The following is a 13,750-nucleotide window of genomic DNA, read 5'->3' on the forward strand; positions in this document are numbered from 1 at the left end:
GCAATGTCAACAACGTAGCAATCGCCTCGTCGAAAGTCCATCGCGAGCACGGATCACCGTGACCCACATATGCTGTGCGCGCTCCGCATTCGACGTCCGCGCTTCCGTAAACATGACTAATCGGTGAACATAACAAGCACGGTGGCATTGAAAAGACGTATTTACTCCCCGATATCGATTTCTATGTCAGTCGGTGCCATACCGGAACGTTTGCATCGCGGAACTGCGGAGCACCAGCGGCACTGCTACTACTGCTTGCAACAGCCGGAGTCGGCATTTTCCACTCTGGCAGCACATTAGGACCTCAAATCCGTACGCAGATGATGAAAACAAAACAGAACACACACACACACAAGCACTGCAACCGCTAACTCAACGCCAAACCACTACGGTTCACTCGGTAATGCACGGGTACCGAGCAGACGCACGGAAAGAACGGAGCACTTAACAGCCCAGCGCGGAGGTTTCGGCGGTCGCTTCATAGACGGCGCTAGCGGTCCGGTCAGAAAAAGCAAATGGCGGCGCCCACCTCTAGCAAGGAAAATGGTGTATAGCAGGGGAGCAACTCAATCTCCGCGTGCGCATTGTACGCTCTGCGTTCCACAGCATCCACTGCCCCTTTGTTCGTCTTGGCGGCAACAAAAGCCGACCCAACCCTCGTTTTCGCTGAGGAGAGGGAGGAGGTCGAGGGGAAACGAGAGGGGGCAGTTGCTAACATGCGCATTGAGTGGAGGGATTTTGAACACGAGCCAGTTTATTTTGAGAGCGGGACTTGGAAACAGGCAAAACGCGTTCGGGTTGTTTCGTGGTCCACCCAGCTTGCATCAATCGTTGCATCAATCGTTGGCTTTTCATTGTACCATGACAAGTGACAGTCTTTGATTCTCGCAATTTCTGGGAAAGTAAAGCCGTCAGAAAGATGCACACGAACATGTTTATGTATTTTAGCGAATGAACTGCATATGTTTCTGCACAAATGCGGTTCCCAACAACAGAGTTTGTTGTTTATGGTGGGTGACCTGTTTTTATGAGCTCACCTGCTGCCGTCAGCAATTGTTAGGCTCCCGCAACACGCCGGCAAATTGAACAAAGCATGTTAGCCAGCAGTCTTCTAAGCCTTGCAGCAAGATAATAGGCGTCATAGATAATAGCTATATGTCATATTTTCGGGGAAAATCAAAAGTATCGAAGCTGCAAGCTGCAAAAGTATCAAGGTCCAAAACCTTAGTGCCGCTTCGCTTGATTCTAACTGCAGATATCGAAGCATTTCAGATGAAGAGCACAGTATCGCAGCTTAGGTAACGCAATAAACCATTCATCGGGTAAAGTTCGTTTTTTTTAAATAACGAGAAATCGGCGAGCGTGATCGCTAGTACAGCTTTATGTTGTCTGATATTCAGTGGTGCCGTCCCAGTCCCATTTTCGATACATCATGTAACCTAAATAATATTGTGCCTGTAAAAGCGCTCACTGCACAGCCTGAATCGTGATACTCGCTTCTCAAGCGTTAATAAACGAAAGGATACAAGCAATGGAAGCACGGGAGAACATACTCGTACGACGACAAATTCGCGTGCAGCATTTATTTCAAATAATTTCAGCCTTAGCAAATATATTATGTACGGACCCATGCAAATACATTGTCCACAAATACAAACATGTAAAGACAAATAAACTGACCCCCTCCCTGCTTCCCTTATACAGGCGCTCATGCATAGGTGAAGTAGTGGTGGGACATTTTTTTCCTACTTTGAAGTTGGGACATGTTTTCCGGCACCATTTGTTCCGGGACTATCAGTTCCGGGGCCAGTAGCTCCGGGACCATTTGTGCCGGGACCATATCGCCCGCACATCGTGCGTATGGTCTTCTGCTTAGCAGTTACACAGGAAACAAACAAACACGCCTCAAGTTTAACGTACACTGCGATGACGTACACTGCAAACACCCCACGAGATTAGCGTTGCACATCCTATAGCAGTTTTTTTCGCAATAAGGCGGGTGTTCGCGAACCACTTCCGTGCGGCCGGAGCCATGCACAGCGGATTGCGTATAACGCGGCTCTTTTTACGCCGCACCTGGCACCCTGAAACAAATTTAACGTTCTCTCGCATTTAGCAACATATGCCTGCGTTTATCTTTAATAAAGAAATTGTTTCTAGTAGAGCTACGGGCTTTTGGGCCTCTATTGATGCTGGCGCGCATGTTGGTATGAAGGCCGGATCACAGTCTGGTACGCCATGATGATTAAGATGATGATTATGATGATGATGATTAGAAGCCCTCCATCTGTATCGGGACGTCCGTTGCCACCAACCAACTTGCCTGTCTTATTCTACTCATTAAACCTACCCTCTATTACCCTAACGGGTTAGCCCTCCGCCTACCGGTTTTAAACTCGCTTCTCCTATTGCCGTTTTCCGCAGCGCCACCTGTAGGGGCTGGAAAGAGCGGATAGCGTTGAGCCGCCGAGCCAAAGAAAGCGAGTTAGATGCCCGCAATGGTGGTTGCATTTCAAATGAAGGAGAAGAGCAAACACGCCGGAGTGTCGCCGTTTAAATGCACGCGAAGTGTGAAGTCCCTCACTGCGGAGCATCCCATATTCCAAATTTAGCGTTCTGGTTTTGAAGCCTAAAAAAGCTGAAAGAAATGAAAGCTTTTGTGTGCTTCTTTTATTGAGTCCGCACTGCGAATACAAAAAAAAAAACGGCATCAAGGCAAGAAAAGACCTTAACCCGGTACCGAGGCATGCTTTGCAGCAGCCGTGATCTTTCGGCTCCCACAAGAAGATCTTCTCTTGCTGCTGTTTTCTTTTTCTGCTGTTTTATCGAAAGTGTAAAAAAAGAACTAGTGCCAGTTGCAATAGGCATGCCTCAGGTTATCATGAGCCGCTGCAACCCAAATCACCTGGAATATGATGGAAGCGAAAAAGCCGAACTGAAATCCTTAAGCGCTACTATTCTGACGGATAATTTGCTTCTTACTGAAGTCCTACACCACTTAATTCTAATTTATACATGGGGGTTTAATTTGTTTAACAGCACAGAGGAGCTCTTAGTGGGTAAGAAATATTTCCGCAACAATATTGCGCGTCAAAGCAGCGTCCGCGAATATGAGCTACTGTGGATCGTGGCTCATTGGTGGCCCGGCAGCTCACATTCTTCACTTTAGTGAAAAAGACCGTCACTATACATCGAAGTTTTCAAAAGAATGGCGTCAATGAGCAAATGAATAATTCAAACAACATTTATAAGAAAAGTAATTAAATAATAGAGGATCCAGGAACAATCCTCAGTAAATTAACACAGAAAAAAGTGTTCACGAAATATGCAGATTCATGGCTCTGAGTTAAATTGCCACGAAAAGGGCACAGATGCCGTCTTCATAAAAATAGATCCCTGAATTCATGACCAAAAACCAATCAATACAACGGGATCGAGGAACCACCTTTAATAGGCAATTACTGGAGTAGTCGTTTCATAGAAATAATTGCACATATAACCATGCGGGAAAAAGAAAGTAATACGAACAAGTAAAATCTGTAATTGATATCAACGGCTCACTATGTTGTGTTGCTTCAGCCTATCACAGGCACACCTAAATCTCTTCCTGTACCGAAATCTCCCTCCACTGGAATATGCGGGTGCCTAAATGTCCATGTACTGATATGTTGCTGCACAGATAAGTATTGTAAAAATAAGTTCAAATGAATGTGCTTTTCTATTCCTTACTTGCCGCAGAGTTTGGATTCCGTTCCGGCGAGTGCACTATGCCATACTACCTAGCAACGCCACGGCACGCAACTTTTACAGTGCTCATCTCTTGCAGTGTGCTGTTTTGTCGCGTGCTGTTTCGTCGCCGTGCTCTTCTGTCGCGTGCTGTTTTGACGCCGTGCTGTTTTGGCGCCGTGCTCTTCTGTCGTGTGCGGTTTTGTCGCTGTGCGCTCTTGTCGCTGTGCTGTTTTGACGCGTGCTGTTTTGACGCGTGCCCTTTTGACGCCGCGCTGTTATGTCGGTGCTATTCTGTCGCGTGCCGTTTCGTCGCGTGCTGTTCTGTCGGTGTACCGGCTGAATCGAGTCACAGACAGACAGACACAGACCAATATTTCTGCGTTTAAGTAACCAAGAAAGACTATCGTCTCTAAAAACTTTATTGACGTAAGAACGACAGTTCTGTACAGGTATTAATGTATGCATGCACTCGTGTAACCAGCCGCCCTAAGGTCGACCCATCTTAGGGCGGCTTCACTGGGAAAGAGAAAAAACAATACCGCAATTATCTATACGAAGGGAAGGCACAGGTGGCAGCGATAGGAACAGCGAAACGGAAATATTCCAGCACAATTTTCGTATTCCGTTCCCGATGCTTTTATGTGGTTCTATGCCGTTTCCCATCCTCAAGCAGTTCCAGAGCTAAGTATAACGGGTGCTTGCCACGGCGAAACGTGCACGCGCATCTGTGACGTCTGCAGTAAGCATCAGTGCCCTTACAAACATTCGAAAAAAAGTACGCAGTATGGTGGCACAAACAACGAACTCCTTGCCAGTTTGTTGCATTGCCTCGTTTTTATAGTACAGTACTCGGAACAGCGCCAGTGGAACTACTGATACTCAATTCCGTATGCCGGCATTGCTCTTTTACTACTTCCAGGAAGGTCGGATACAAGGACATCACTCAAAGGCATGGAGGAAGATGCTCAAAGGGAACGACCGGTGGTGGAGGTTTATGTCAGTGAGCGGTCTTCCATGCACGCCAGTCTTCCATGAAATGCCTGAGAAGAAGTGCGGCGAACCGCCAGCCGTGCTCTTTGGCGTAGATTATATATACAACTTCACAGCACATCAAACGATCCACTATTTCATGCACACTCTGCACGTGTACAGTGTAGTAAGCACGCATGAAAGGCGCTCACAACAGCGCAAACAACAGGAAGTGCATTCCACTATTGCCTTCGCTATGGCGTCGCATCCTGCATCTCGTGGAAATATGATGCAGACTTGTACTGAAGCTCGTGATGACATCTTACTGCGAAATAAAACGATGTTCCCTGTCTACCCCACAACGAAGTCCACGTTTTACGAAAGGCTGTCAGGTGACGAACATTGCAAGCACACGTCCAGTAACGGCCTGTATTGGCCCAGGTTTTCGTCACGGGTTTCACTGTTTGTCACTCTGCTGGAAGGTGTGGTGTTTCACGGGGTCAGTCTTGTGTACTGTGACGTCGTTTCCGGCGTTGCGTTTTCACGGGGAAGGATGGCGGCCTGCAAAAGAAGAACTTTGTCAGCGATGGTATACCATGTCCGTTCAGGAAATTACAGTTTTGAAAGAACTGACAGGTAGGCAAGCTCGTAAACGTCCACTCTACATGCAGAACTATAACACGAACACACCACAAAGTAACACCTACAGGGCAGAATGCCGCTGATGCTTTGTATACCGGGGAGCTCGCTCAGCACCGTCTTCACAGCCCCGAATCGAGATTACGGTGGTATTTTAATCCTCGGGATCGGAGGGGATGGCAAAAATAATGGTGAGGAGTCGTTTGCTGAAAGATACTTCGTATACAGCATTGTTGTTTATGGTTACCTGGACCTCACGCTGCTTGTGGCGATGATTCAGCCATGGCTCACCACTTTGCGGTGAATGAAAGAAGCCGTTTATGAAGCAACTTACAAAATACTCGCTGCTTTTTGCACGCTACTGACCCAGAACTAAAGTCTAGCCTCCCGAGACAGCTTCCTCGTAGCCTGGAAACGTTGTACCATCGTCTACGGCTGAACTGTGCATACACAAATTGCTACCTATTTCGTCTTGAAGCGACGCCAAATCCGCGCTGTGACAACTGTGCCTGTGTCGAAACAATTGAACACATTTTATTAGAACGTGCGGCCTACATGGAACCGAGATCCCACTTCCTTGAAAACATTGAACATCTAGAACAGGGACCAATTACTCTCCGAATTATTTTAGGACCATGGATTCGACCCTCGAAGCAGTGCCAAGCACTACGGAGTTTGTTCTCTTATTTGGATGAAATTGGCCTAATTTCAAAATTGTAAATTATGTGGCCAAAGCTCAGAACAAAAATTTGCTTGTAAGTCCGTTACCGCGCCAAGTCCACGACAGTTTTTTTTTTCCTGCCCAGCTCTTTCTTAGGCCTTTCTTCCCCCATCCCTGAACCACAGCAGCGAAGCATGTAGGCGACTGTAAACTGTAAATGCCGGCAAACCTCTTTGCTTTTCCAATAGAGAGCCTTCTCTCTCTCTCTCTCTCTCTCTCTCTCTCTCTCTCTCTCTCTCTCTCTCTCTCTCTCTCTCTCTCTCTCTCTCTCTCTCTCTCTCTCTCCCTTAAAAATGTTGAGTTAAGGCAGAAATTGCTGTGAGCTCGTTCTTTATGTCAGTTTGTGGGCTGAGGTTCCGACTCCACACATCTTACTCACAAGTTAGTTTCGTTTGATCAAGGCGGTTTTGCTACCCGGTTCAGACGTTCCTGGGCATTGTACAATCACAATATGGCGTAGCTACGAAGCCGTGCAAGAAAAGCCAGATATCCAAAAGCGCACATGAAAATTATGCCCGGGTTACTTTTGATGAAAGAGGAATTGGCTTCAACAAAATATCATACGTCAGTATCCCTTTCGTCGTTTATCGCTGTGTCTACATGAGTTTTCAAAGCCCCTAAGGGGGCCTTCTTTACAAGTACGGTTTAAAGCTACTCCCCCATTCCGGTTTGTACGCTTCCACACTCAGAATATAATCCTCTTTCCATGGTTAGTTACGGTGTCCCAAATTTTCTACCAAGGTGCTTTGCACGACATCACGTTTGTACCCAACAAGAAGTACTGCTATTGATTCCGACTCATTTTGAGCGGGTATTTAAAATGCTCCTTCTACTGGTTCGCGTTATGTATTGCATACAAAATACATACGTTAGCCTTATTTTGACCGCAGGCCTTGTTTTATTTTGTTGTAGCTTGTGCCCTTTCGACTTTTTAAATCATATTTCATTCCGGCACAAATTTTTTAAAATGACTTCCAGTGCGAGACAGGGGGTGTAATTGGCGGTCTACTTTTTGTGAAATATCTTAATTTCTCCATTTTTAGTCGCTATAATAACGAAAGAAAGAAACTGAACTGCGCGGTAAGCTGCCTGCAATTAAATTTATAGGTGCTTTTCAAAAATGTATGTCCCCATTTAGGCAATCACTATATACTCTTGTGTTCGGTATCTATATCTTTGAAACAGCGCATAATGAAAGAATAAATTGCATTCACTGAAAGTTACTCGTGACTGGTATTATCTGTTATTGACTGGCATATTGCTTTGCGTAAAATATACCCTGGTGCGTAATTGTAGTGGTAATTCGGAGATCACCTGGTCTCACATAAAGCCTAAGATACATATACTGAGTTGGAACACGACGAAGAACTGTCTCAATTAAGGGGGGAATCTCGGAGACCAGTTTGTGTGTACGGTGTGCGGGCTGCGGCAGGGTTTTGTTGTGTTCTTTCTGCGACTGTGGTTGCCGAAAAGCCGAAGACAGTGACGCTGGCCTGCCGTCGTTACACTCAGCTGCCTGACAGATGCCTGAAGTAAAAAAACCGCATGCTACATTCTTTGAAAGTGTTACACTACATTAAACTTCAGTGTGAGTCTCCCAAGTATCGAAGTTGGAAAACAAGCTGCCCACATTTATGCCCTACTCTTCTCAAGAACGTTAGTGGCGAAAATCTTTTCACGTAGCCCATTTCTGAGAAAACATTTCATTTGCATTAAAATTTCACAGAGCTTGAATAGTTCCCTCCCCACGTCCGCAACAGCCACTCACGTATCGTTCCTGCTGGAAGAAGGGCCGCTGCTGCGCAGGAGGCGCCACCATCACTGGTTGCGGGGCCGCCTGGTAGGGTGTTCCGAAAGCCCGGGACCATGCCAGGGACAGTATGTCGCAGCCCGCCGTCGCCTTGCCGCTGTGACACTGGGACTTCGTCGTCGTCGGAGGTGGTATCGATGGCTCCGCCTGGAGTGACGTGGAAGCCATGGTACTGGAGCTGTCAGCGCACTTAGTGGGGGCTCGGGTCGTTGTCTGCAACAGCGGCTCCGTGTGCTGCTGTTGGAAAGACGGCCTGCTGCGTCCCCTGAGCCACGGGGCGTTGCGGAGCGCCGTGCGCTGTGCTTCGGGGCTGACGTCGGGCAGGAAGAGCGGCTGGGTGGGGTAGATGACCTGCGGGCAGCCCCAAGGCACCGGCATGCCTCCGATGCTGCTGTCCCACTGCGGAAGAAGCGTTGCCGATGAATGTCGTTACCAAAGTAAAAACACCTATACTCGGGAACAGGTTAAGAATGGCAATAGCTCATGTACGGTATCACTCCGCCTAAGCCATTTCTAAAAACGTTGGCCTAAGCTACGGACCCGGATGCCAACAGGTGCGCGCGTTTTGGAGATTGCTATGAATGCGTGATATCGCCTGTCTTTTCTCATGAAGTTTGTTTGACATCGCTGCATTAATTTATAAGCATATTAAGACCAAAAAATTACGGATACGGCTCGTGTCATGTTCAAAATATTCCCAGTAACGCACTACTTGCGCCGCGCGGAGTAGCCGGTTGCGGTGATGAGGCACAGGTGGTTCCTAAGTTAACCACGCAGTGGTTAAGAAAGACTAGAAGGCTAACAATGAAATACGGAAAGAACAGTGGAAAATCCAAAACAGTCCAGGTAACCAAAAAATAGGCAAGGCAGATTGAAACGAATAAATGGAGGGAAAAAATGGAAGCTAAAACGTCGTTAGAGATGTTCAGGGCTGAGAAATTGAACATCACAAAGGAAAATTTCTACGATAATTCCCAGGGCAGTGCTTTGCTTTTTCAGGCTAGAGCAGGTTGCCTGCGAACTAAGAGTTTTGTGGGGAAGTATTCACAAAATGATGGGGTATGCGTGGTCGGCGGAAAAGAAACAGAAACTATGCGGCACATAGTGTTCGAATGTGAGGGTATCCATCCAAATCTACGGCTTCCAGAAGCCCTAGGATTTAAGGGTATCACAGAGGAAGTGAACTTCAAGGCTGTCGAGGGGACGAAAAGAAGATTAGAATGCTGGTGGACGAAAAGCAGAGAGGGGAATATTGCCTAGGACAGTTACCACCTGTAAAAGGAAAAAAAAGTATTTTGTGCCTAATAAGCTCTTTGTGCCTGCCCTAAGCAGCGCTTGTATTAAACCAAGAGTGTAAAACATGGGTATATTAGTCTTTTTTGGTAAGATGACATGTCATCACCACGCTTCAAAGGGGAAACCAATAGCAATCATCAATCATCATCAATCATCAATCATCATCATCAGTCGCACCCGAGTATAGCGAATTTGCAACTCAAATAACCTGCTGCTCGGTATGACTGCCGCTGTTTTCATAATTGGAACTCGGGGTGTATCTGTCTAACAGCTGAGCTACACAGCTGTTTGGAAGACCTTCGAACGCGTTGCCTATCGAGCGGCGCATTTTTACCTAAATGGCGCGCTTGTATGTTATCAACTCTCAACTGATAGGTTAATTCTGTGCAGCACTGGTATAAAAGACACGTCCAGCCAATTCCACCAAAAGATAATTTGGCCCCAAACTATCTTAGTCGTTATTGCAACGGTGAAATTACAAGACGACGTTTTCGTCCCCAATTTTCAAGCGCACAACCAACAATAATAATTACCTTACAAAACCCACCGTGGTGGCTCAGAGTCTAAAACATCATGTTGTTGAGCTTGACGGCCCGGATTCCGCCTTCTGCGGCAGTTTTTCTGATGGAGGCAAAAATTGAAAACGCCCGCCTTTCTAGACATCGGCGCGGGTTCAGGAACCTCAGGTCGTCCAAAGTAATCCGTAGCACGGGTGTTGCTCCGGAGAGAGAACACCCCAAAGGTCATGCGGCACAACAATCGGTTTGCCTGTCAATCTTAGTTCCATAGTCCCCTTGTACACATTATTGATTATTCAGTCCTCCCACGGAAGAGTACCACACTACCGTAGTGAGGCATCTAACGGAGAGAGCTGAGTAAACAGAAGACAAAAGGTTACACTTGCTCACGTTGTAAAGCGGGGTGACGACGTTGTGGTGACCCCCAGGAAGCGCCATGTGGTGGAAGGGCAGCGCTTGGAAGCCGCCTTGCGCCGGTATGAAGTAGGCGACGGGTTCCTGCTGCAAGACCGGGCGCTGCGCGGCATACGGCCCCGGCTGCGTCGGCACGGGTCGGGGTATGCAAGACGAAGGCACGGAGCGGAGGCCTCCGACGTGGCTCGCAGGTCCCGCTACGGGCTGCGTGTGGAGATTTTGAAGTGAGAATTTATTGCTAATAATTATTACGGAAGTCGTTCGCGAAGTATTGGGGGAAGCGTGGTACGAAATGGGCTATATGACAAACATGCCGAAAATGCGGCGAAAGTTATTGTTAGCTCCATGCCAAAAGATGAATTCACAAAAAAAGACAGACAAAGTATCTAAAGTGCACTAGATAGAGCAAGGCGCTGAAAGCAGACAGTTTCAGTGACAGTGAGCCAATTATAACGCAACTCATCAGGGGTAGCTGCTAGTAGCAGGTGAGTCTACGCGAACACACATTCGGTGCTTCCTAGCCCCACTGGCACATATGTGTCGCTACGTAGGTCTTGTTAGGTTTAATTGCTACAAGCTGAATTTGGTTTGTAATTTTGGCTGTTTAAGCGCGCCTCCTTACCGCCCTGGGAACTTTTCCCTCGTTCTGCTATTATTTCACGCGATATTTATCCATTCTCAGCGTGAGAGGATGACTTAAACAACACGCAGAAAACTGTCCCCATAGACGTTTTTTTTTTTTTTGCCTATTGGAATTCTGATTATTTTTTAATGACAGGGCTACCTGATGTCACCGATAGTCGATTAGCAAAACCAGAGACCGAATATCTTGCTTTGTTTACCGCCTGCGTGGTTTACTTAAGCCATCGAAGTCATCGTGTGATCATTTTTAACAGCTAAAATGCAGAGCAAGCTCGTGCATGAAAAAAAAAATGATTTGAGAGTGGCGAAGTTATGTCACTCAAAAGATAGCGTAGGCGCTCTAAAAGTCAGTGACAGAAAGTAAAAATAATCTCATGCACGCTCACGCACACACACACGCAATGTTCTTTCAGTAATTTATTTTAGCTTAGTACGCAAGTGATAAGGTCCTCCATTACAAACAACGGTAGTCTGCGGCCAGTCCTCAAGCCGAAGAATGCTGTCCGGCCATACGGTTCATAAATGCCTGTTGTCCTCACAGTTGCACTCTCGTCGTGATTGTGCCCGAAACTACAGATAACTAGGCAGAAGAAACGTTGCGGTATGCAGGAATGTTTTGGGAAAAAATGCGACCCGAATACAAAAAAAAAAAAAACGCTGCGAATAACATCACAAACACGTGGAATTAAAACTGCTCCTACAAAGTAACGAGGTCGCTCATACTGCATAAAGTACTCCGTCCGCAAGGATTATTTCCAAAGTTGTGCAGTTAGTGGCTTTGTACGTACACCTTTCAAATATTACTTTGTGCTGAACGTACAGAAAATTTGTACAACGTCAAGCCATTTTCAAACACGAGAAAAACATGTAGCTGAGAAGAACTTCTTGCTGGGCTAGTTGGTGAATCGATGCCATGATTTGAAGCGCAACAAAAGCACACGGACGAAGAGCAGTGTAGACGAGACAGGCGCTGTTCTTCGTCCGTGTGCTTTTGTTGCGCTTCAGATCACGGCAACGAGAAAAACATTGCCGCTTCACGGTAATCACCTTGAACGCGGTGGTAACTGTCCTTCCCTGCTTCCTTGGTCCACAGTACGAACTGCTGACAGCCACGGCAGGCGGTGTGTAGACACAGGGGAAGAACGCTGCGTGCCTCGTCGAGGGAGAGGGTATGTCAGCCACGAGGGCGGACATCTTCTGAAGTGGAGTCGGCGCATTCATCGGTGGCGACGACGACGACGATAGTGGGACTACATCTCGCTCGCACCGCCCTACGTCCGGAGCTCTTTTGTCGTCCCCTGTAGGTGCCTTGCCTTCTAGCGCGACCTCCTTAAGCACCTGCGAGCTTGCTTCCCGTCGCTCTCCTTTCGACGGTGATGTCGGCTGAGCCACCGGGTCTGGACTGACTCCCTTAGCCGGCGGACTGGGTTTTGACAACAGCGGAGACAGCCGTGATGGCGACAGCTGGGGTAGGGGGCTACCGCTGCTGTGGAAACGCATTGGCGAAAGTGCGTCCTCACTGAGGTAACCTGACGAAAAGCTGAAGCTCGACTTGGGGCTGTCCAGGCCGTAGTAGAACTCGGGTTCGACTCCCTGCAAGTCCGCCGGAAGCCTGACAGCCATACGTTCTCGCGTCTTGATTGAATCGGGTAAAACGTTGCTAGGGCGGTGAAAAGAGGCTACAGTCTCTGGTGGCATCCTCTCGTCCTCGCGAGGAGGTAATGATAATGGGACGGCGCAGTTCTCGTCAGCGGGCGAGTGCGGTGCGACAGCAGTTGGACTTTTGTCGTCATCGAGGGGCGTGGCCGTGTCATGACTGGCAGCCGATTGACTAGGCGTGGATGCGTCTTGCTCAGGAATGTCAGAGCTGTCCTTTGACAAACTGTTTGCAGTGTCCTTTTCTGCGCTACCAGGCTGTTTGTCATTGCAGACTTCATGGAGCTCCGTCGTAAGAACATCGGGTTGGTTTTCTGTCGCTCGGACTTCGGCTTTTTCTGCGAAGAATTCGATTGATGGAGTTACAGGGGCCTCTTCGGCACGCTCCGTGTTGGTCCCTGGAGCAATGCTGCCGCTGTTGCCAAGACTGGACGCCCTTGCGGCTGTCACCGGAAAATACAGGTTAGTCTGAGTAAAGCGGACAGGTGGAACAGATCGACACCTAGGAGGCATCACGACAGACGTGCTAGTGTATATTTGCTTTGTGTCTGTGACCATTGCTGTCGATATCGTCAAGTTCAAGCTATTTGTCTTCGCGGTCATCGGCTCGATTGAGTCGGCGTTATCCCCACGTGGTGAGGTGCCCCTCACTGGGCTGTCACTCCCAACAGAGCTTCTAACGACGGTTCGCAAGCTTTCAGTGGTGATCACTTCATCCTGCGTGCGTACGGATGCTTCGGCAGTGCCTTCACAAGCCATTGTCTTATCATCATCCGGGTGTTCCGCTTCTGTCACAGAGTTCACCGGATCTGAGCAGCCACTTTGGTCTCGATTATCCTCCTCGTCACTGCTTTCTGTAGGGCCTGCGTTCCCGTCACTATCGCTGTCTATAGTTGCGCTAGTTGATCCGTCGTCTTTGCGGCCATCGTCACTGACTTGTGGGCTGCGAGCATCTGAGTCGTCAGTAGAGCTGCCGTCCGTAGAGGTGGTATCAGTAGAGGTGCTGTCGGTAGAGGTGCCGTCTTCAGAGGGACCACCTGTAGACGTGCTGTCCGTAGACGTACTACCTGGTGACTCAGCGATAGTGTAACCTCCGCTTTGGTCCGGCGATCCTTGGAACCTGACGAGCAAATCAGCCGGGTGACTGTGCGTGCCGGCAACATTGAGGTCGGGAAAGTAGCCAGCCACATCGCTGTTCGCTTCGAAGTCCCCGTTCAGCCGACAGATGTCATACGTCAAGTCCGCTGAATCCTGGAACAAATAAAATCGCCGGTCAGAAACCATTAAAAACATTCACTTCACTTGACATGACAGTGTGAAATTTGAATAAGCAGATGCGGCTTTTTTAAAAATAAA

The 13,750-nt window shown here is 48.0% G+C and overlaps 1 protein-coding gene across 1 annotated transcript in view; it reads right to left on the reverse strand.

Annotated features, from left to right (window-relative positions):
• Window positions 1-4,841: 4,841 nt before the first annotated feature.
• The window catches only part of LOC144166596 (uncharacterized), a 47,292-nt gene continuing 38,383 nt past the window's right edge, over window positions 4,842-13,750 (reverse strand). The window contains exons 7-10 of the mRNA XM_077696105.1: window positions 11,786-13,645; window positions 10,073-10,300; window positions 7,827-8,267; window positions 4,842-5,259 (exon numbers count right to left, since the gene is read on the reverse strand). Coding sequence (XP_077552231.1) covers window positions 5,191-5,259; window positions 7,827-8,267; window positions 10,073-10,300; window positions 11,786-13,645 — 2,598 coding nt within the window. The 3' untranslated portion in view covers window positions 4,842-5,190. The remainder of the gene's footprint in view (window positions 5,260-7,826; window positions 8,268-10,072; window positions 10,301-11,785; window positions 13,646-13,750) is intronic.

The sequence above is a fragment of the Haemaphysalis longicornis genome, unplaced genomic scaffold (genome assembly GCF_048455015.1).
Source record: "Haemaphysalis longicornis isolate Haplotype H1 unplaced genomic scaffold, Haemaphysalis longicornis Haplotype H1 scaffold_18, whole genome shotgun sequence".
Lineage (NCBI taxonomy): Eukaryota > Metazoa > Arthropoda > Arachnida > Ixodida > Ixodidae > Haemaphysalis > Haemaphysalis longicornis.